At 36.7% G+C, this 22,543-nt stretch overlaps 1 protein-coding gene across 5 annotated transcripts in view; it reads left to right on the plus strand.

Annotated features, from left to right (window-relative positions):
* The window catches only part of ZBBX (zinc finger B-box domain containing), a 48,471-nt gene extending 26,843 nt beyond the window's left edge, over window positions 1-21,628 (plus strand). For 3 of the 5 annotated variants that reach the window (XM_073359480.2, XM_078854369.1, XM_078854368.1), the window contains 13 exons: window positions 254-421; window positions 1,201-1,375; window positions 4,067-4,187; window positions 4,760-4,890; window positions 5,160-5,263; window positions 5,660-5,739; window positions 8,715-8,881; window positions 10,382-10,698; window positions 11,813-11,972; window positions 12,657-12,821; window positions 16,547-16,795; window positions 19,051-19,189; window positions 21,392-21,620. In XM_073359480.2, coding sequence (XP_073215581.2) covers window positions 254-421; window positions 1,201-1,375; window positions 4,067-4,187; window positions 4,760-4,890; window positions 5,160-5,263; window positions 5,660-5,739; window positions 8,715-8,881; window positions 10,382-10,698; window positions 11,813-11,972; window positions 12,657-12,821; window positions 16,547-16,795; window positions 19,051-19,189; window positions 21,392-21,467 — 2,052 coding nt within the window. In that variant the 3' untranslated portion in view covers window positions 21,468-21,620. Of the gene's footprint in view, window positions 1-253; window positions 422-1,200; window positions 1,376-4,066; window positions 4,188-4,759; window positions 4,891-5,159; window positions 5,264-5,659; window positions 5,740-8,714; window positions 8,882-10,381; window positions 10,699-11,812; window positions 11,973-12,656; window positions 12,822-16,546; window positions 16,796-19,050; window positions 19,190-21,391 lie in introns of all 5 variants that reach the window. The other 2 variants (XM_078854370.1, XM_078854371.1) reach the window with 2 other exon arrangements.
* The last annotated feature ends 915 nt before the right edge of the window (window positions 21,629-22,543 follow it).

Consider the following 22,543-nt stretch of genomic DNA (forward strand, 5'->3'; position numbering starts at 1 on the left):
AAGTTCTTTTAACAAATGACATGCACTTGTAGATTATCTCCCATATTCATTAAATAATCTGGTAGTCTCTTACATTCCTGTCTGATGTGAATATTCGGTTTGATTCAGATTGTTGAAGATAAGGTGTGTTCAGTCCACCATCATTCTGTATTCTGCTCTGTTTCTTTGTTTTTGCCTCTGTAATTTGAGCATTGTTTAGTGGAAAGTGTGTGTGTTTATTTTGAATTAATCTGGTGATCTGTATTGTTTGTAGGCAAAAACCCGTGTATCAGTTGGAAAATTAGAAGCTACCCATCAATTCATGAAATACTTTAATCCTGATGAATCCAAAGAGAATCATGAACAGAAGAAAGCAAATAGCAAGAATCAGTTCATGTCAGACATTTCTTCATCTCTGCTAATGTCAACAGGCAATGCTGAGGTAGGCTGAGGAATTTCTGTGAGCTGTGTGTGTTCCTGTAAAACAACAGAAAATTCAATTTTTACACTCATAATTCCTTAAAGTGTATTGGTCCTGTGATTTCTGGTGCCACAAATTGCCAAAAGTCAGATCAGGCTATCCATTTGATCCACCCCTCTGATCCATGTCTGTGCATGTGGTCTGTCTGAGATGCAGGACCTCAGATTGCTACTGCTTTGCTTGTAATTAAACAAGCCCTGATTCTATTGGACTTTTGGCAGATTACATCTGTAGCATTAGAATTAACTATTTTCTTTTAATAATAAACTATTTTATACTTATCACTAATATATGAATAGCGTTAATAGTACTACTTAATAGTAGTGATAATTTAGAAATTGCTTTCATTCCTAGTTGAATTTAGTATGCGTGTGGCCTGTGATATACACTGAGTCAGGCTGGATGATCTGGTGGTCCCTTCTGGCCTTAAACTCTATGGCTGTAAGTCTGCATCCCTTCATGCATTTGTTTAGTAGTCTGGCTTAGAGCTCTGTTGATGGGGCATCTCAATTCAATCTGGCTAAAAGGAGCGATTTCTGAAAATAGCCTTGAATTATCTTGATCACAGTTTAACCCAAATGTAGTGCATAAGAAAGGGGACCACATCAAAGAACTGAATCCCTTCAGCAGTTAAGATGTGAAACCATTAATCCTTTGTCATCAGGTATTTGTGTGTGTGGTGGGGAAGACAGTTGCCATTAGGACATATTTGATTGATCACTTTCCTGAAATTGATTCAGGAAGTTTCCACAGTACCAACAGGGGCAGTTTTTGAGAATCAGAATGGTGGGTTATTACTGTATGGTACTTTTGATGAGGAAGAATCTGCAGAGTCCTTTCAAGAAGCTTTAACTCAATGGAGAAATGGAAGTCATGAATACACAAAGGAACAGAACTCTGATGAGGCTCAACCAGGTAGGAATTAGCTTCTGCTAAATACATTTTTAAAAAGAAAACTGAACCCATTTTGATCAATAGTGCATATTCTCAAGGCTTATGTACTGATGAACATATATCAGCCTTTACAGTATCAACTAGTAATGTATGAATTCATAATTTTTTTTATTAAAATGACCATTTCTAAGTTTCCAGCTGATTACCGTGCTACTGGAAGGTGACATAGTTCATGACACAAACTGTATGCCTCTTTCTTAGATAGTAAATCTTTTCCTTTCCACCCATTGCACTGATTTAACAATATGTCAAATAGATTGATAAAATGTGTGTCAGAGGGTGAAAATGTGACTGATTCCTTGATGCCCAATTAACTGAAAGAGGAGGCCTCTGGCTGATTAACTGCTGCTGATTGATTGAAGTGGAAAGTCCCTAGGCTCTATAAGACCGGGAAGAGCGGACAAAAAGGCAGGGAGGAACTGTTCAAGCTGGGGCTGAGCTGCTGAAAGGGTTGCTGAGGGAAGTAATTGGGGAAGCCTTCTGGAGGTGTGGCCCAGAATCCAGAGAGCACAGGTTTTAAGAAAACAAGCCTGAGTAATCCAGAGCACTCTGACAGGAGAGAGAATAAGAAAGTAGCTGTGTTAGACAAACCTCACAAAGGAGGGGCATGTGCCAAGTGAAAGACCTCAGAAACAGACTTTATTTGAAGCTGGAGTAGGAGGAGGAAAGGAAGGGAGGAGATGTACCTTTTGGTAGTCTGGGATGAAAGAGGCTGTATTTGAGCAGATTGTACATTGATAAACTAGTCCTTAAGAAGGAGCATTGGTATGTGACAAAGGCCTTGCTGGACTTACTGAGGACCTCTGGCACGAAGGGAAACTGATGCTGGGCTCCCTAGAACCAAATGAAGACCAGAATGGAGTGCTGCACAGAACAGTACATAAATGAGTAAACAGCTCATTTACATACTGCTAGCAAGTCTGTACTTTCTGGAATATTTTTCAAATGTTACTGTGTGGTTTTTTTTTTTCATACTATTATTGTGATGATTATATGGTGTTCCTCAAGTATACACTATGTGAGACACACCAAATGAATATTAGTGCCTTTGTTTGTACATTGAAGCACTCTGAATGCTGGTTAATCTGTGTCTATAACTTCAGTTTGCTCAGGTAGGCTGCATTATATTGTTGGAATATTATAGCCTTTTTATGTACATTGCAAACAGGGACGTACGTATTTGGAATTGTTTCTAAGACACTGTTGGTGAAGATAATATTCTCTAGGAAGTGAATATATTTTCCTTGAAGTATTCTCTCTATTATTTAGAATAGTGGAATAGTATACAGACAGTGTTGTTTACTGGTGGTGCAGGGGACCAGAGTTCTATTTCTGATTCTGTGACCCTGGGCAAGTCATTTAACCGCTGTTCTTCAGTGAAATCTGTAAAAATAATTTAATAAGATTTAGCTGCCACAGATTTTTCAGATATTCAGATCAAAGGTACTTGCTAAGAGTTCAAAGCATTTCCGTCATATACCTCTCCGGTCTTGGGTCTCTTGCTTTCACCTGAGATTTCTATACTGTAAATTCAAAGTCTAAAGATTACTGCCTGTTTATTGAGGTGAGCAATGCACATGCCTCAGGATTATGTACATTACATCTTAGTGCATTTTCTTTTTCTCTCATAGCTGAGTATCCGCATCAATCTCTGAGTATCAGGTTGACTCCTTCCCTATGAAGAGATGTGGTCTCTTAATCATGAACCATGAAACAAAATCTTGTCTCCTTGGATTTGTGCAGGATATTCTGTATCTCCACTAGTATATGGATGACAGTTTGCTGTCTTCTCTTTTTCTGAAGTATAAATGGCTTGCTACTTGATACATTTAGAATAATCTTGCACTTTTACTAATACCTTTTCCTATGATTTGGGGTTTTTATTTGGAAATCTATGGGTTTTGATCCTGCAAATGTGTATGAGCTTAACTTTATGCATCTGAGCAGCCCAGTTGCTTTCAATGCATAAAAGTAAGACATAAGTGTGTGCAAGTTTGGGGTCTTACATATCAATCTGGACACTCAGTTATCCTATGTAAATCTGTTTTTGAAGTCTCATACCTCCAAGTACATGACCATCAGAATTAATTAGCAAGCTTACATAGTACAGATAATGCACATATCTTGAAGGATATATCGTTGTCTTAAACAGTTAGTTCCTTGTCTTTTATTAGGCACGAGAAAAACTTAACAGTACAGTTCTTCTTTACTGCTTGTCAGTGGAATCTTTACATATATCCTTTTAACTTCCAATTTGTTTGCTACCAATTAAGGAGCAGAAGAAGAAGTCCGCTGATGTCAGCTACCCAACTCTGAATAAATCTTCAGTTTAAAGCCTGTTTTCGCCCAGGCTATGATGATTTAGCCCTAAGAGAGAGAGAGAGTATGAATTTTTTTTCAGACAAATCCAATCAATCCAAATTAGATTGTAAACTCACTTTTCATATGGGCCACAAGTTCCAGATAACTCTCTCAACAGAATATGAATAATATGAGATTAACCTTTTTAAATTTCATGAATAAGCAAACATCTAAACCAAGCATAGACTATTGATGTACTATTAATTAAAATGAATTTTATAGTTTAAAAAAGGAAAGCATATTGTTAACATATTTTAATGATATATATTACAGTTCTATTTATACTTATAGAATCCATGGGAGTTTGTGAGGTACAGACCCATCTCACAATTTTGAGAAAACCTGTTAAAATTGAATTCAAAGAAGAAAGCCTGAACTATATGGAGAAACTGTGGCTTAAGAAGCATAGAAGGTAGTCATTCAATTACACACTGCTAATAAAAGAATGCAGAAATAGATGCATTTGTTAATATGAGCAATCTAAAGCAATTTTATCTGAATATTTGAGAACATATTCAATATTGGAAAATTTAAATGAGATGATTGTGTTGTTTGTTTTCCTGTAAAATAAATTACTAATTATGTCCATATTTTGATGAATTGTTATTTTGGAATTATTTTAGAGAGATTTTCTTCAATGTCAATACAAAAATAACAACCTCTTGTAGAACTTGATGGTATTATTAACAAAAAAATATAGGAGTTTCAGCTCACTCTTATGGCGCTTACTACTGTAAGAATACATTATCTGAAGCATATGATTTTGTTATCCCCTGTTTCTGGGATGTACTAAGTACCATCAATGCCTACAGAAGTCAATGGAAGCCATGGGTGTTCAGCCTTTCTCACAAGCAGCTCTGCATGATGAGGCCCAAACTTCAGTGTCTGTAAGAAGTGTCAGTGTTCACTGTAATAGTATGAGAGTGATAGTAATAATACTGTAACTTTTAAAGACTTAACTCCTATTTTTCTTCTTGTTTTAAGAATGCCAGTTAATCAAATATCTGGTATTCAAGCAGATGAATTCAGACCTAAGCATGAACTAATGAATGTACCTGATGATGCTCTGAGTGGAGGAGAAAGAGGAGGAGGAGATGATGATGATGATTTAATAGGTTTGTTGGACTTCTATTAGTTGAGTCTATTAAATCTTAGTTCCTTACAATTCTTTCTCATATCCATATTCACTGAACAACTGCAAGTAGATTGTTCTTTCCTGAAGATGTATGTGGTTAGTCAGGAAACAAAGGAAACTTATGGTGGTTAAAATAACAAAATGGCCTCCCCCCACTCTCCAAAAAACCCCAACCCAGTAACTTAATACATAAAAATATTTTAAAAATTAAAATAAAAGTGAATGCACGACTCTAATTGTATTTCCCAGTTGAAGATATGAAAAAATATTGGACAGCTCTCTTTAGAGCAGAAGAGTCTTACGCGGTTCCTGAGAACCTTGGGTCTGCTTTGAAAATTGAGGTACTCAGTGATGTAAGTATATGTTTCTTACAGTAAAGTGCAAATGGTTCACTTTAATTATCCTGTATCCTTTAAACAAATTGAGCAATTAAATTTTCAAATTAGTAAGAGCTAAACAGAAAATTGAGTTGGCTAGACTTCAAACTTAAATGGGATACCGTAGATCATCAGAAATATAATTAAAGTACTTGTTTTGGTATATTGTTAATGATTACAGTCCATCCATAGAAAGTTCAGTTTTCCAAAAGTAAATAAATGTTCCTAGTATTTCTCCTCTGATGGCTCCAACTGTACAGAGGTCACACAAAAGTAATCTGTCCGGTTTTTCACTCACTGTGGTGATATATTTTTGAACTGTTTAGCTAATCTCTCTCTCCCTCTCCCTCTGTGTGTGTATTTTTTAATTAGTCTTGTGAAGAGGACCTAGATGAATCATGTAACTCTATAGCGATGGAAGTTGGATCCACTAAACTGAGAAATGAACAAAGGTAAATGGAACAATATGATAGGGTAGTTTGTGATTTCATTACTTTCCAGGAGCTGAACCAGTGATCTGTAATGACTGACATATCATAGTTCAGCAAATATTTTGCCATAACAGTATGGTATAATACTATGAACCTCATTGGTAAAGTGTTTGTTGTATATTTTTTTGAGTGGAAGAAAATATTTTTCTATAAAAACCCAGTCCAGGCCATAAGAGCCTGAATATGAATATTTGTTATGAGAAATAAATTTTAAAAGGCAGTGCTTTCCATTGAGACTGCTGCTTCAGTTCTCCAGCCACTCTTTGGAGTGGTTGAATCAGTGCCATGAGTCCCAGACCATCTAGAGGGCCACAAGCATAAAGATAGCCTATACTGTGGATCTGTTTATGACGGTTCGGTCACTGAGACCCCCTTGGGACTGCCACCTGATGTGCCTAGACTACCTCTAAGCCTGTTTTCCCTGCCAGCTTGGGACTTCATTACCTTGCCTTGTTTGAGCCAGACACTCTTGCCTGCTGCAAACACAGATCCAAGTCTGAACCACGTCCCCCACAAGCTGCAGGCTTAACTGAAAACAGCTTAAGAAGGCTCCTGTCTCCAGTACTCAGATTCCCAGCTCCCAGTGGAGTCCAAACCCCAAATAAATCCGTTTTACCCTGTATAAAGCTTAAGTAGGGTAAACTCATAAATTGTTGTCCTCTATAACATTGATACAGAGATATGCACAGCTGTTTGCACCCCCCCCAGGTATTAATACTTGCTCTGGGTTAATTAATAAGTAAAAAGTGATTTTATTAAATAGAAAAAGTAGGATTTAAGTGGTTCCGAGTAATAACAGACGGAACAAAGTAAATTACCAAACAAAATTAAATAAAACACGCACGTCTAAGCCTAATACAGTACGAAAGTGATTACAGATGAAATCTCACCCTCAGAGATGTTCCAATAAGCTTCTTTTACAGACTAGCCTCCTTCTAGGAGCCAGCAATCACTCACGCCCCTGTAGTTACTGTCCTTTGTTCCAGTTTCTTTCAGGTAGCCTCTCTACTCCAAAGAATATCTTCTGAGCCAGCTGAAGACAAAATGGAGAGGTTTCCCCAGGGGCTTAAATAGTCTCTCCCTTGTGTGTGGAAACCCCTTCCCCTCTCCTGTGAACAATCCAGCTCCAAGATGGAGTTTTGGAGTCACATGGACGAGTCACATGTCCATGCACGACTCAGTTCTTTACATGCTGACACCACATTCCCAGGAAAGCTCAGATGTGGATTGACATCTCTCAAAGTTCATTGTTAGCTTAAGTGTTCCTTGATTGGGCACTTATTGAGAATAGTCTTTTCTCAAGAAGCTGACCAACTGCTTCACTGAGGCTACTTAAAATCAAACAAGTACATAGCCAATATTAAATAACTTCAAATACAATAATGATACATGCATACAAATAGGATGAATATATCCAGTAGATCATAACCTTTGCAGAGATATGTTACATGGCATATCTAGCATAAAACACATTCCAGTTATGTCATATTTATACTCATAAACATATTTCTGTAAAGCATTATGGGGTGCAACATCACACCCTCCTCCTGAACTTACTGTCAGAGACTTGGACATTGTCCATGGTGGAGGCAGTACGTGTAAAATACCTGTTTGTCTCTGGTCACGCTCCCTTTCAGTACCTTTAAACCGTATGATGTCATTCATAGGTGTTCTAGCAAGGTTTGGGGTTCCTGGTCCCTGGGTGCCTGAAAACATGTTGGGGTGTAGTATTGCTAACAGAATGCAGACAGCAATAACAGTTAAAGTGTAGGTGTCTAGGCATTTAACCACCAGTGCCATGAGGCGGTGTGCCTCAGTTTCCCCTTCCACACAGCAGCATGGGCCTGTTATGCTTTTGCTGTTGTGCCAAGCTTCCAGCCTGTTTACAGGTATAGGCTGAAAAGCAACATGCTTGTGGGACTGTCTTGTCACCATCCCTAGCATGTACATAAAATGTTTCCCCAAAGCAGGTATGTCCCACATCTTTAAAGGGTTTACCACTAGTATTAACTCCTTTGTTTTGACCCATAGATGAAGTAGCAAAAGACACCAGATTAACAGCAAATCTATGGCGGACAGGCTTTGTTCACACAATTTAGCTTGCAACAGTTGCAAGGTCGCAGAAAAAGCAGAGATTCTTGTGGTAGAGGAAGGGGAACAGTCTTGTCTTGGATCTGAAGAGGCTCAATTTTTTCATGATAAGTTTCAATGGAGACTCAGCTTATTCAAAGCAGCCGTGGAATCTGGGGACTTGTTGGCATTAATTGATTTAAAGATGCCCATGATGTGCATTTTTTCATCCTACTCATAAAAATATATCCAGTTTGTGTTAGGTGACTAGTATCTTTAATACATGACACTGTAATTTGACTTCCCCATCCTTCTGGGTCTTTTCAAAGATCCTGACTGTTCCATTATTCTTCACTGTGGGAAGGTTTTCATCTCACCTTACCTAGATGACTTGTTGGTGAAGGTCCTGTCTGAGTAAGAGGTTGCAAGGTACTTTAAAATAAAAACACACTTTAAAATGTGCAACACACGCTCTTGAATGAGTGAAAATCTTTCCTTGCATTCACAATGACCTCTGTGTACTTTCATATCCGGATTTGGATGCCAAGAAATCCGAGGCACTATATTATTGAAAGCTGTATCTATGATTACATTATGTTCTTAAAGCAATACCTTTGGGTTAATTTAGTATGTCCAGGCAAAATTATGAATCACTGTAATCAAGCCCTTTTATCTTTTTAAATACTGTTTTATTTCACTTTTGTGTCCTAAAAATTAAAGTTCATATAGAGTACTACTATTGACACTTGTGCAACTTCCATGACCTCCCAAAAACTATCTAACTTTTGGATGTGATTGTCTGTTAGGAGCCTTTATGTGTGAAATTTCTTTTTTCTTTTATTTTAAAAAACAAAACCAAACCAAAGTGATGCAGTACCTGAAAATCAGAAGGATACAATATCAGACTTTTTACCAGAACCAGCTGCTGCTGTAACTAGCAAGACATCTCGTAATTCTGCTTCTACATCTGACAAAAAAGACCTTTTCATTCCTCATGATAGAAGCAGTGTTCCCGTTAAAGAAATTTCTAAAGGTAAATTTTGGTAAGATTATTTTTTGCTATCACTTTCCTTACATGGGGGGAGAGAAAAGAACTTTTGTTCTAGTAGGCAGTACTGTATTTTATATGATGATCTTTCTGTGTTTGTAGCAGACAAAATTGTAACCAGTTAAATACAATGTTTTTTTTGTGCCAAAAATAAAAACATTTGTTCTTTAAAACTACTTTGAATATTCAGTTTAGTCATGTGGCATTATTATATGGCATGCAGAAAAACAAGTTTATAGCTTGATTATTAGGGAGAGATAATGTTTGCAATATATGGGTTTATGGCATGCATAATTAGGACCCAATTATACTAGGTGAGGATTTGAACCAAAGCCTCTAGGTTTCTTTAGAGAATGTGAGTTAAATGGACTGTATGCTTATACAACCACTCAGAATGGCCCCTTAACTCAAAGTTTTAATAGAGCACATTGATATATTCACAAATTGTGTGCATCAATTTTTATGTAAACAAATGTTTGCAGACTGGATGCCTGGCTAGCTGTCTGTCTGATTTGCATGCACAGAGGCAGTATTTGAATACTTAAATGGATGTACCTGCAAAATTTTGTGGATGGATTAGTGAAAGATATCTGAAAATGTGGCAGCTTTGTATTGTGAAATCATTATTAAGCACGAGTCAGAAAACAGTTTGTTTTTCTTATTCCAGAATCAGAAAACTGGGTTATTTTACTATGCCATTTTTCTTTAATAATTAGTGTTTTAAAGTATTAGTATGTTAGGTTAATGTTTTACATTTAATTGTTTCTTCCTTGCAAACTGTCAAAAACTAGTTCTTCTACGTGCTCAGCCAGTCTCTTTTTTTGCATTTGGTTCAAGCTCAGGCCCAAATGGTGAAAGAGAAACTGACAGTTGGACAGTGAGGTGTGCTATGTGTGGCCTTGGGTGCAGAGAAGGAAAGGCAAATAGCTATGTCTTAAGATAAAAAGAAAAAAAAACCCTTAATCATTACTCTGGTGCTGCATGCAAAAGATACATGTCCCGAGAGCATGTATCCATAGCTGCTACTGCTTTCAAAGAAATGTACTTCCAAGTAGCCGTCTCGCTTTTTTGTAGTGAAAATATAATGCTGCTATTGCAGTTGTTCAGCTGTTTCCAATTAGATCTCGTGCCTTTTTAAAAGGAAAAATTACAATTTCATAAAGCGTTTTCTTGGAGATAGTTGCCCCTCTAGGAATGTCGGATACAAAATGACTTAATACATTCATGGATAATGAGTTATTATGGGTCTGATTTTTAGAGGAGCTGAGCACCTGTGGTTCCCATAGATTTCGATGAGAGCTCTGGCTGCCCAGCGTCTCTGAAAATCAAGCTGTAAGTTTACATGAAAGTCAATTGTTTTCCTTATGAATTGCTTATTTGACATCTTAGGGCTATCTAACAGTGAAATGCTATAAGACTGCACATTTTTGTTTTGAATTTCCTGAGAATATCTGTAGACATCCAGTTTGTCTTTTTTTTGTTTAGTTTCATCTGCAAGAACATCTACAGTAAATCATGAAAGAAGTTATACTGATTGCATCCATTCTAGCACAGAAGAAACGGTTCTCAGCAGTTCTCATGAAAGTGCTGTAACAGAAAAAGAAAGTATTAAAACAAAGACTTATAGAAGACCCCTTAGTGCTTGTATGTCACCTGAGAAGACTTTTGATCTTCTTAAATTAGGCAGCAATGAACCTTCCCTCATGACAAGATCATTGAAAAACAATACAGATTCACTGGAATTTGACAGTTTCCACACAAGCAAGAGTTTGATTTTACCTGTAACTACAGAGGCTTCCGTGGTAAAATGTTTTGTACCTATTCTTCAAATAAATATTGCATAATTGCCCTGTCACCTTTTCAACATTTTATCTTGGCACAATGCAGTAGAGTGGTACTGGTAGTTAACCATATACAGTAGTTACCATGAAATATTGCACATTAATACGTAGTAACAAAGTAACTCCATTAAAAATAGTGGTAATCATAAATGAAATTTTAGTGGGGCAGGAGGAGGGCTGGCTATCACTGCCCCAGCCTTTCAACTGGGGAGGATAAAAGTGCTTTCACCCCCCACTTTCAGTCTTCTATGGGGATAGTTTAGAAAGAGCAAGAAAAAACAGGCGACTAGTCGCAATCTCAGAAGGGCTGCTCTGTGTGGCCTGCTGCTCACCCTCCCTTCCCCCTTAACTTTGCTGTCTGAGGTTGAGCATGCCCTCCTATGGAAACTATAGTATTCAAACATCTCTCACTGAATAGGTCTGCGGAGCTGATTTGTTTGCTTGCTTCCATTTATGAATGCAGTCTTTGTGTGTTCATCAAGGCAACTAATCTTGATTCTCTTTTGATGGTTGCAGATCACACAGTATGCCTACACTGGGATAAAAGATGCGCACCATGGTTGTGGCTTGCTGGGTCTTGCGGGGCTCAGGCTGCGGGGCTAAAAATCACTATTCAGACATTCAGGCTTGGGCTAGAGCCCGAGATCTGGGACCTTCCACTGCAGGGTCCCAGAGCTCAGTCTCCAGCCTAAGCCCAAACATCTTCACAGCGATTTTACAGCCCTGGAGCATGAATCCGAGTCAGCTGACCTGGCCCAGCTGTGTGTGTTTTTTTGTTTGTTTGTTTTTGTTTTTAAATCCCTATGTTGTCATACCCCCAATGGTTTAACAGAAGTGTGAAGATCAGTGGAGGTAATACTCTGATTACTTTGGTGACTACTAAGTAAGATAGGTTTTTAGGATTTTTTTTTTAGAAATATTGCATGTCTTAAACTGTAAACCTTTCACAAAAATATTTTTATATTAATTAGAATGACTTCAGGTTTTATGACATGAACATTGTATTAAAATGGACTTGGTATAAGTAGACAATATAAGCCTTTAGTGGTCTTTAATATTTTGTCTTTTATCCTAGTTGTTACAGGATGTAGCCCTGAGAGAAAAACCTACTTTGACCCAATATCAAGGACTTGAGGGATTCTTTATTTTGCATACAAATTCTAAGCAAGTAAGACTTGATTCAGTTCCTTCACCTTTCTCAGATTGCAGCTCTACAAACAGTACTTCAGTTTCAGGTAACAATCTGGAAATAAAATCCTCCACAACTGAACATTACATATTGAGTACCTATGTTGCAGTGCATCATAGCCTTTATCTGTGCATAGATTTATTTCTACCTCTATATAAGCATGTGCTAGGTCCTGTGGTATAATTTTTAGGTCAATATGATAAATTGGTTGATATTGGTATGATATTTTGCTCTGCCAAGAAGAGCAACTAATGGAATGTAAGAAAGCATAGGATAAATCAGCCCTCTATTTTAAGTTGTAAATTACACCAACATACTTGATTTCTCCCTCTATCTATGTCACCTGAGAATTTGGACTCCGATCAGTCTTCACACTTTTCTGCTGGTAGTAAATTTTGATGTGATGGTCTGCTTAAAATCATGCCTCTTTTGTTACTTCTAATGGCTTCCATTAAAGCATCTGAAATTATGAATTAAAAGTTACTAAATCCTTACTTGAAGTATAGAATCTGTAAAATACAAAATGTATAACAAATTATCTGCATATCACTTGAAAATATACTTGTATGTTTTGTTGTGTGAAATTTTTAATTATAGCACTGTTGACCACCTCTGGACATAATGATATTAAATAATACAGCAGCTACAGTCTCACAGGCCAAATAAATATGTACATGAAAAAAGTGTTAATATTTTCCTGGTGCTATTTATGTTGCATTTTTTATTTCAGGAAAGGGATATTGGTTCAGAGACACTAGCTTAAGTGAATATGCTGATGATTCTGTAGTACAGGATGTCTTGCAAAGTGAACTGAGCAGATCTTCAAGTAGTTTGGAACAACAAAACTTATGTGCTGGAGTTTCATCATGGACATTAATGCACAGGTCACCCACTGGTAAGAATATTGACAAGGTAACAATTTTTGGAGGCCTTGATTTAGCAGGTTAGGTAATCACCAGGCTAACTTTAACATATCAAAAGGAGTACTCGTGGCACCTTAGGGACTAACAGATTTATTTGAGCATAAGCTCTAAGGTGCCACAAGTACTCCTTTTCTTTTTGTGGATACAGACTAACACGGCTGCTACTCTGAAATTTAACATATCAGTAGTCCCTTTGATTTAAAGCTAAGCACATGCTTCAGTGATTTGTTGGCTCGGGGGCTTAGATCTGTCCGATACAATTTGTAATTAATTATTTTTTTGAATGCTAGTTTACTATTCTTTTCTAAAATAGGTAGTTTTAGAGTCTACCCAGTTTAACTTTAGATTTAGATATTGGAAAAATGAAAAATCTGAAGCATACTCAGTTGTCCCTCAAGTAATCTGGGGAATACTGAAAAAAAAGAATTAGACCAGGATCCCCAACTTTGCCTCAATCGTATCTCCAAAAATAAAAATCATGCAAACTCAATTTGAAAGATGGATAAATCCAATAACAAACTCAGAAGTCAGACTGTGCTTCTCTAATCGTACTCCCAAAGGTCTTCCAGATGCCAGCATTTAGGGTTGGGCTGACGGTGAGCTCAACATCAGACAGCAGGAGCTCACTAAAGGTGCAAGGAGCTACATGACAGCTTGCTTTCCCTACCTATCGGTATTTGAGGTATAACAGTAGTTGGGCCTGGCAACAGGCAGACAGCAATACCAACATACGGTAGCCTCCAGACATATTAAGTGCTGGCTTCTGTGTTGCACAACCCTTAGACTGAGTCCACTAATTTTAACCATCTTTTCTTTGACTTTTCCCATACAGCTTATTATAGCATATCCTATCAATGTCTAGTGAATTCAGTGAAGGCTTTGCTATGGACTCTTCCCTGAGAGTTGAATCTGGCCCTGAAGTAGTTGGAAAGATGTGGTTAGTACAGGTGATAGTGTGAATAAATAAATTTGCAAGTGCATCACTGCAACAATTTACCTGGTCTCCAAAAATCCAGAGAACACATCATAAAATTGATCTAAAATCTAAAAAGAGCCTGTGAGAGAGTAATAAAAGTATATAAAAAGAAAAAATAGGTAGTAACCATTTCTCTCTGGAGCTTACTGCGTTGAAAGATACACAATGACTGCATGATTAAATTTCATGGTGGTTCACATTTTTAACTCACTGTCATCACCAGGGAACTTGTAGATTTGAAGGTGTATGACAACTCAAAGTTTCAAGGTAGTTTAAGTTGTACGAAGAGAGTAATTGACATCATTAAGAATTTTCACTTTATGGTAGTTTTCGAATATGATGTACCTGTACTATAGTTGAATGCAAAACGGTCTCATAAATATAACCAGTTTATCTTGGTCCTGTATCACTGGTCTTTATGAAACAGGCAGACAGGCTTGAGAGAGATCTGATTTGTTCGTTCTGTACTACACAAGTTGGAACTGTTTGTCTCCACTGCCTTTCCCTTTTTCAGGCAGAAGAAATTATATTTTCTTTTAAAACTTTTTAAAAATTGTAGTTTTTATTTTAACTCAATGTAAATACACCTTAGGAACATTTATAATCTTAAAAAGCTTGTAACAGCTTATAGTGTATATTGGCCATTAAACTTTAGTTGCAAATACTTTACTAGCTAATTGTTTGAAATTGCCTTTGCTTAAAGAAGAGTCTTTACAGGAAATCTTATATATTAGAAAACAATTTCTTTTTATCAGAGCCAAATTTTTATTATTTGATTCTAATACTAAAAACAGCCTCGTATCTAAAATACCTAATTTTCACAAACTAAATTTCCACTGATTTGCACCTTAGAAATTAAAATGCATGGTATGGTGTAATCTGCTACAAATCAATAGGATATTAGTCCTTAATCTGGATTTATCTCCCCTTCTGGGTGCACAGTAGGGGGTGGGTAGTAGATGATGATGATATGAGATTTTAAGGATTTTTATTGAGGGAAGCAGCAGCTCTGTAATAGGTTAAATGAAGAATTATATCAACATTTTTATTAAAGAAATGATACGTCATACAATGATAGTTACAGATAATTGTGTAATAATTTTCAGAAGTACCATTTTCTGCTGTCCATACTCCAGAAATACTGTAAATGATGGCACTTCAATTTGGAGCCCCCATGTTCGAAGATATGTGTATAACAGGCACATATCCCAAGGTCATCTTGGCTATTTCAGTTCACTTAATCACTAGAAAAAACAAAACAGAATGTATTACAGTACTTATTTGCAAATAACTATTCTAGGGCCAAACACAGCTCACTTTACTTTTCCAGCCATGGATAAGATCCTGCACTCAGTTTTTAACCATTTTAAAGCTTTCTTTTTTAAAATTTCCATTTCAGTATTACGTGTTCTTAAAATATGTATCAAGCACCTCTTAAACATTTAACAAGCAGCAGTAGCAAATGCTTGTGGCCACACTGTTGAATATAATATATTCATGTCTTCACCAACAGTAAAAATTAAATAACATATTGAACGGTATATACTCAAACCATCTTTCTCACAACTTCCATACAAACAACTTTGTTTACTTTATTTTAAAACTTAGATTTCATATCCTTTAGTAAGCCACTTCTCTGTGCCTCAGTTTCCACTCTCTCCCTTTGTCTGTCTTGTCTATTTAAATTATAAACCTCTCTAGAGCAGGGATTTTCTATTACTATATGTTTGTACAGTGCTTAGCACAATATGGTCCTGATCTTAGTCAGAGCCTTTAAGTGCTATTATCTTACAAATGCTAAATAATAACAAACAAAAGGAATGATCAGTTAAATGATTCTTCTCTCATCTCATCAGTTATCCTTCTCAACCTCAACTATCTCCCTCCCAAGACACACAGCTCACATATTTCTTCGCTCATCCTGAGCAACCAAGTTGACATTTTCATTGTTTGGAAAGTATTACTTGACCGATTTTAAAATCAATTTTGAATTCAGTGCAAAAAATCTGAAATTTTATTTATTTTTGTTTATACACTCATATTTTATTTTTATACACATCAAAAATGGCAGAACCAAATAGTTTTAAACATGGCAGAAAAATATTCTATGCCACACAGACCAAGTGTGCTAACTTGCAATCTAGAATACTTTTTTTCCAGAAAGTTATATGGCACTATAAAAGGAGTATCAGATGCCAATTATAATTTTCATTGTGTTATGTACATGTTCAGTAATAATAGTTAGGCTTGGAAGGATTAGATTTTTACTAATTGTTGTCACCGCACACATACAAACAGATGAAAAATATTTCTGTCAATGATAATCAAAATGTATAGATAGGCAAAGTAAGAAAAACACTACTTGAGAACTTTAAATTACAATTTGATTTAAGAATATTTACTTTTATCAGCATCAAGTGTTGAAATATACAGTTTATGTTATAATGGTTATAAATCTTTAACTTTTTTGAATCTCAGTGTTTACTGTGCTTGCCCTCCAATAATTTTGTACAACTGTGAAAACTGAAATTGATAAAAATGCTTAAAATCTAAATCAATATTATCTGTCAAAATTATTTAAAAATCAGATTCTGCCAAGACTAATACTAATTTATTACTTTAATTACAGAAAATGACATTAGTGAGATCAAATTCTATTATACATCTAAAATCATGATTCACAATTAGAAGGCAATAATGATTGTTTTGTTTTTCTTTCAGATAATAGTTTCCAAAGACCTTTGTCAGCAAATATACCATCCTCTAAATCTATGAAATCTGATGGTATCTGCTGTACACACTCTCAGACAAGACCAAGAAATTTAACTACTCAGCCCTTATCTAGAGCTGCTACTGAAATTTCAAAAATTGAATGCATTGATGTAACTGAACAAAATGACCCTCTCTTAGAATATACTGCTGATCAACAAGCCTTAGCTGGCTTGGAAAATGAACTAAAAAGTCATACAGGTAATTACTTACAGTGAGGACATAAGAGTAATTTTAGCTGTGTTTATGCATGCAAAAATGTAAAGCAAACTACATTATTGTTGTGTTCATGATCATTATTTGAGCTCTGATTTGTGGAAAATTAAAGACCTGATCCAGCACAAAGTACTTGCATCCTTCTGGGCTATGCAAAACTCTAGTTTTCTGGCTTAATAGAACGGTCTTCTTACTTTTAACCATCACATAATCTTCAGCTCAGCTCCATAGGAACAAATTGCAGACAGCTCATACTTATCTCACCTCCTGCATGTCTATCAAAGAAATCTGACAGGATGTGTCAGGTACCCCTTCTGGGTCTGAGTATTTTAATAGCCACCTGCTTCCTTGATATTTGATAATGAACACAGCAAATGAACCCTGCCACCAGGATCAAATCAAACAGGGGGGAAAAAAGAGGCCAAGAAGGAAATCTTATTAATGTGTCATCTTCAAGATGACACATGCCAGTTATCAGGCAGTGTTGGCAAAGAAACACTTCCCTCCTGGGATTGTGGTTTTTTGTTTTTGTTTTTTTAAGTCCACCTCTATGAAGACCATTTATTTAAGGGACAATTCATGGTGAATAGAGATGGTTGGATAAGGTTATGTTTTTTGGTTTTTTGGTTTTTTTTGCTTTCAGACAATTTAAACTTTTTGATGAAAAATTGAAAACCAAAATTTTTAATTTAGAAATCATAGAATCATAGAATATTAGGGTTGGAAGAGACCTCAGGAGATCATCTAGTCCAATTCCCTGCTCAAAGCAGGACCAACACCAACTAAATAATCCCAGCCAAGGCTTTGTCAAGCCGGGCCTTAAAAATCTCTAAGGATGGAGATTCCACCACCTCCCTAGGTAACACGTTCCAGTGCTTCACCACCCTCCTTGTGAAATATTCTTTCCTAATATCCAACCTAGACGTCCCCCACTGCAACTTGAGACCATTGCTCCTTGTTGTCATCTGCCACCACTGAGAACACCCAAGTTCCATCCTCTTTGGAATCCTCCTTCAGGTAGTTGAAGGCTGCTAACAAATCCCTCCTCACTCTTCTCTTCTGCAGACTAAATAAACCCAGTTTCCTCAGCCTTTCCTCATAGGTCATGTGCCCCAGCCCCCTAATCATTTTCATTGCCTTCCACTGGGCTCTCTCCAATTTGTCCACATGCCTTCTGTAGTGTGGGGACCAAAACTGGACACAATACTCCAGGTGTGGCGCAGTCCCTCATAGAAGTTGTAGTTTGGGTGCTTCATGCCTCAGATTTCCTTTATGGGCTAGGCTTCATTTCCCATAATATATCATGGTCTCCTCTTGATGAGCCACCATGGTGCCTCCTGGGTGTCCCTGGCCGTGATGCAACATGATACATGGAAGCTGTAGTCCAGACTCAAGAGATTCTTCCATCATTGAGACATATACTGCTGGTACTTTAGAGTTCCATGTATATGTTCATGCAGCATTACTTTAGTCTTGGTTTTGAGTTACGATGCACATTTCAGGCCTGCAGTTGTCATTTAACTAATTCTCATCGAATTCACATCCTTGTAGATTTCTGTTGCTGCTAATCTCCCAGGGGTTAGGATGCACGCTGACAATACTCAAAGGAGAAGGAGAAATAAAATACCAGTGACTTTTGAGAAGACTGTCAGATGGTCTCACTCTTAATTTCTGCTTCTGACACCACTTCTTCAGACTTTGCTACAGGCTTCTGAAAAAGTGGAAGTAATTGAGGGATAGTTAGGGCTATATTATCTTATGTATCTTCAGTGTCATAAAGAAGTGGTGCAGCCTCTAGCAATCATAGTGACCATATAACTTTTGGTGCATACATATCACCAGGAGTGGGGATCCATGTTGTTTAGTCTTCTTGAAGTATTGTGAACTAGTAAATCAGGTCTCTCTACCCTATCTATGGTATTTCAAGACCATAGGAATGTATGCAACTATAGTAGCAGCTGCTGATGGACCCTGTGTTTCAATCTTTAAGTTGTGGTATTTTGTCCTTACTATGAACTCTTGAAAATAATAGAAACACTGATGCAACCATATAATAAAGTTTATAATTAATTTGTGTTTCCAGTAACATCTGAAACCAGAGTGTTTTATCACTGTTATCTTAATGATGTCATGTTTTTTGCTGATATGACTATACTGTTCTGAGAGAGTTTTTAGAGACCATATATTGTAGATACTGCACTTTTGTTACATAGGCTACTGAAAATTACAAAATATTTCAGATTCTCAGGAAAAGCTTTACAGCTTTACCTCTGAAGACTTATCCACCTTCAGCAGACATTCAAAGAAGATAAGTGAAAATATTACAGATTTCCATAATAACCTAGAAATAAAATACCACAGTAGAGTTGATATTTGTAGGTAAGTTAAACCTGCTGATTATTTTTTTTTAGCTGTTTAATAAAATGCTTGACTGGCAAACTACTCATTGACTTTTTTTTTTAAAGGGACAATTATTAGTATATGTGTTTCATCTGAATGACTTACTATATTGATGGGATTTTTAAAAGAATTAAAAAATGCCCTAACATGTTTGTTACACTGCACAATGTTTTGTTAAATCACAGAGTTAATATAACATGTAAAGATGAAAATTGTAAGGGAATACAGTCCATTAAAAATAAGAAAAAATAGTCCCTAGCCACCAAGATTATAGCAATATATTGGGGTAGAAGTAATATAAATCTAAAAATATGCTGCTTGTGTAAATTAGCAAAGTAATTTCTAGCTAACTCATGACATCTGTGATTGGGGAGAGAGTTATTCTTCGTTAGAAATAAAATTGTAAGGACCCATTTATTATATGTGAAATTTCATGACCACACAAAGTAATTTACATAGCTAGACTAATTTATTTTCACTTGTGTAATCTTAATTTAAGAAAATAATGAAATTATGTTTTTTATTGGAAAACATTAGTTCTTGTGCACGGTTCACTGAACATTGTTTTTAAGCCTTTTCTGGACCATTGCAGTGCAGATGTTTCCATTTTCTCAGTCACTGCTTGATGTCTGATAAAAAAAAAATTGTACAATTCCATCATTTAACCATGTCCCCTGCATCTGCCCTCTGATACGTTACTTGGAATTTGATATCTGGCAGTTAGAGTGGTATGATTGCTGTTGCCAGGAAAGTAGAATGACCCTGCTAGTTGCTAGATATCTGAAAGAACAGAGTGTGGACAGGTCTAGGTGACAGGAAATTTGTTGCAACTCTCATGGGGGAGGGAAAGCTATCAGAAATCATGAAAATGGTGTAATTTGCTGGTAAATGCCTATAGATTATTAATGTTGGGTTTTGGTTTTAAATACCTTGCCCTGTTGCCAAGACACACAAAAATTGCAGCTGTTAATGAAAGTCCTCAACAGTTTGCTGTGGGAACTGTTTTCCAACTAACCAAAAGGCATAGGTTAATTAGAACAGTTATGGAATCAATGTTTCTGTCATCAGTTATGGTGCAGGATGGTCCAGTGGACTGAGCATGTGACTGAAAACCAGAAAATCCTTTGATTGACACGAATTCTGTACATGACCTTAGGAAAAGTCACTTAACTTCTCTGCCTCTCAGTTAACTCATCTATAAAATGGAAATAATAATGATTCTATCTCAAAGGATTAGTTAAACTTTGTACAATGTTTTGGAAATGAAACCTGTTTAATAATGAAGCAGGTGCATGTCAACAGGGAATTAAACAAAATTTGCAAATTAAATAAAAACAGTAGCAGAAGAAATGTTATGCTCAAGATTCTAGAAAGCTATTTCAAACAAATTTTAGTTTGTTTTTTTTCTTGGTTGCTATTTAAACCAATGATGATGGCACAAATGAAAACCCCTTACTTAGCTTATTCATTCTGGGACTTGGGATTTTCAGGTGAGACAGGATAAGGAAGGTACTTTTGACTCACCACTTAGCTAAGAGTGGGGTTGGAAGGATTAGATTTTCATTAGTAAATGTTGGTGAACTTTGATTTCACCATGCACACACAAACTGATGGAAATATTTTTTCATTGATAATCAAAATTTACACATAAGGAAAGTAAGAAACTGCTTGATAAGCTATTAAAATTTGATTTTAAGGACATTTACTTTATCAGCATCAAAATATTCCATTTGTGTTTAATGGTGTTAAAGCTTTAACTTTTAAAATCTCAAAATCTGTAATTAAATAATTGTCTGCCCCACCCATAATTTTGCCCAACTGTTAACATTTAAATTGATGAAAATTAAAAAGCTTAAAAATAAACATTGATATCATCCAGTGAAATTATTTTAAGAAAATCAAATCCTGCCAAGCCTAGTTGAGAGAGTTGAGAAACAACTTGTCCGAAGTTGAGAAAAATAAATGGACGCGGTAGTTTTGGCCAAAAGTATACTTTGTTACAATTTACCGATTGCACAACGGTCATACCTTTTTTAATATGATAAATCAAGTTAATATTAGATGAGTATGAGAAACAGGACCAAAAAAATCCTACCAGGATTTGTTTCCTTGAGGACCTTGAGCACAAACTGTTGATAATCATTGTATTGTGTGGGGTTTTTTTTTGTTTTTTATTTTTAGAGACTGTGATGAAAGCCATACAGATGAGGAGGAAGAGATTCTGAGGGACAAGCAAGAAGTTATAGCACTACGTTGACCAACCAAAAAAAAAAAAAAAACCACAGCCAAAACTTGCTAGTAATTTTTTTTTCTTTGCATAATATAAAACAGGTAGACTGTTAGAAGGCAGTTCTCAGGTGTTGAAGATGTTAGCTGCTGAAGAATGTTGTTGCAAGTCTATCCTACCAATAAAACATGTTTAAAATTAAAAATCATTTATGGGTTTTGGCTTTTTTTTTAGCACAAACAGTATATTACTATGTGTTTGATACTATTGCAACTTTTAAGACCATTTTACTGAAACCTAAGGCCTCGTCTACAGTACGCAGTTATTTTGGAATTAGCCGAGTTAATTTGAAATAAAACTGATTCCATCCACACAACCAAACCGGCTTTTTCTATTTAAAGGGCTCTTTAATCCGGTTTCTGTACTCCACCTCGGCAAGTGGAGTGGCGCTAAAGTAGAGATCGCAGTTCCGGGTTACAGGTACTGTGGACGCAATTTGACGTTATTGGCTTCCGGGAGCTATCCCAGAATGCTCCCTTGTGACCGCTCTGGACAACACTGTCAACTCCGATGCACTAGCCAGGTAGGCAGTAAAAGCCCCGGGAACTTTTGCATTTCATTTCCTGTTTGGTCACCGTGGCGATCTCATCAGCACAGGTGACCATGAGCACAGTCCACCATCACAGGCATTCCATCTATCGCCCCGCCACAGTTAGGGAACTCCAGCGCATTAAAGCCATCCACAGTGGTCTTCGCATTTCCCATAGTCACTATCTTTGATAGCAGCTGGTCAATGATTGCATTGGCTACTTGCAGCACAGCAGCCCCCACAGTAGATTTGACCATTCCAAACTGATTTGCGACCCAACTGGTAGCTGTCGGGAGTTGCAAGGTTCCACAGTGCTATGGCCACTCGCTTCTCAAGTGTGAGGGCTGCTCTCGTTTTAGTGTCTTTGCGCTTCAGGGCAGTGGACAGCAAGTCACAAAGTTCCATGAAAGTGGCCCTACCCATACGAAAGTTTCGCAGCCACTGGGAATCATCCCATACCCGCAACACTATGCGGTCCCACCAGTCTGTGCTTGTTTCCCGGGTCCAGAATCGGCGT

Source organism: Lepidochelys kempii, chromosome 9 (genome assembly GCF_965140285.1).
Source record: "Lepidochelys kempii isolate rLepKem1 chromosome 9, rLepKem1.hap1, whole genome shotgun sequence".
Classification (NCBI taxonomy): Eukaryota; Metazoa; Chordata; order Testudines; family Cheloniidae; genus Lepidochelys; species Lepidochelys kempii.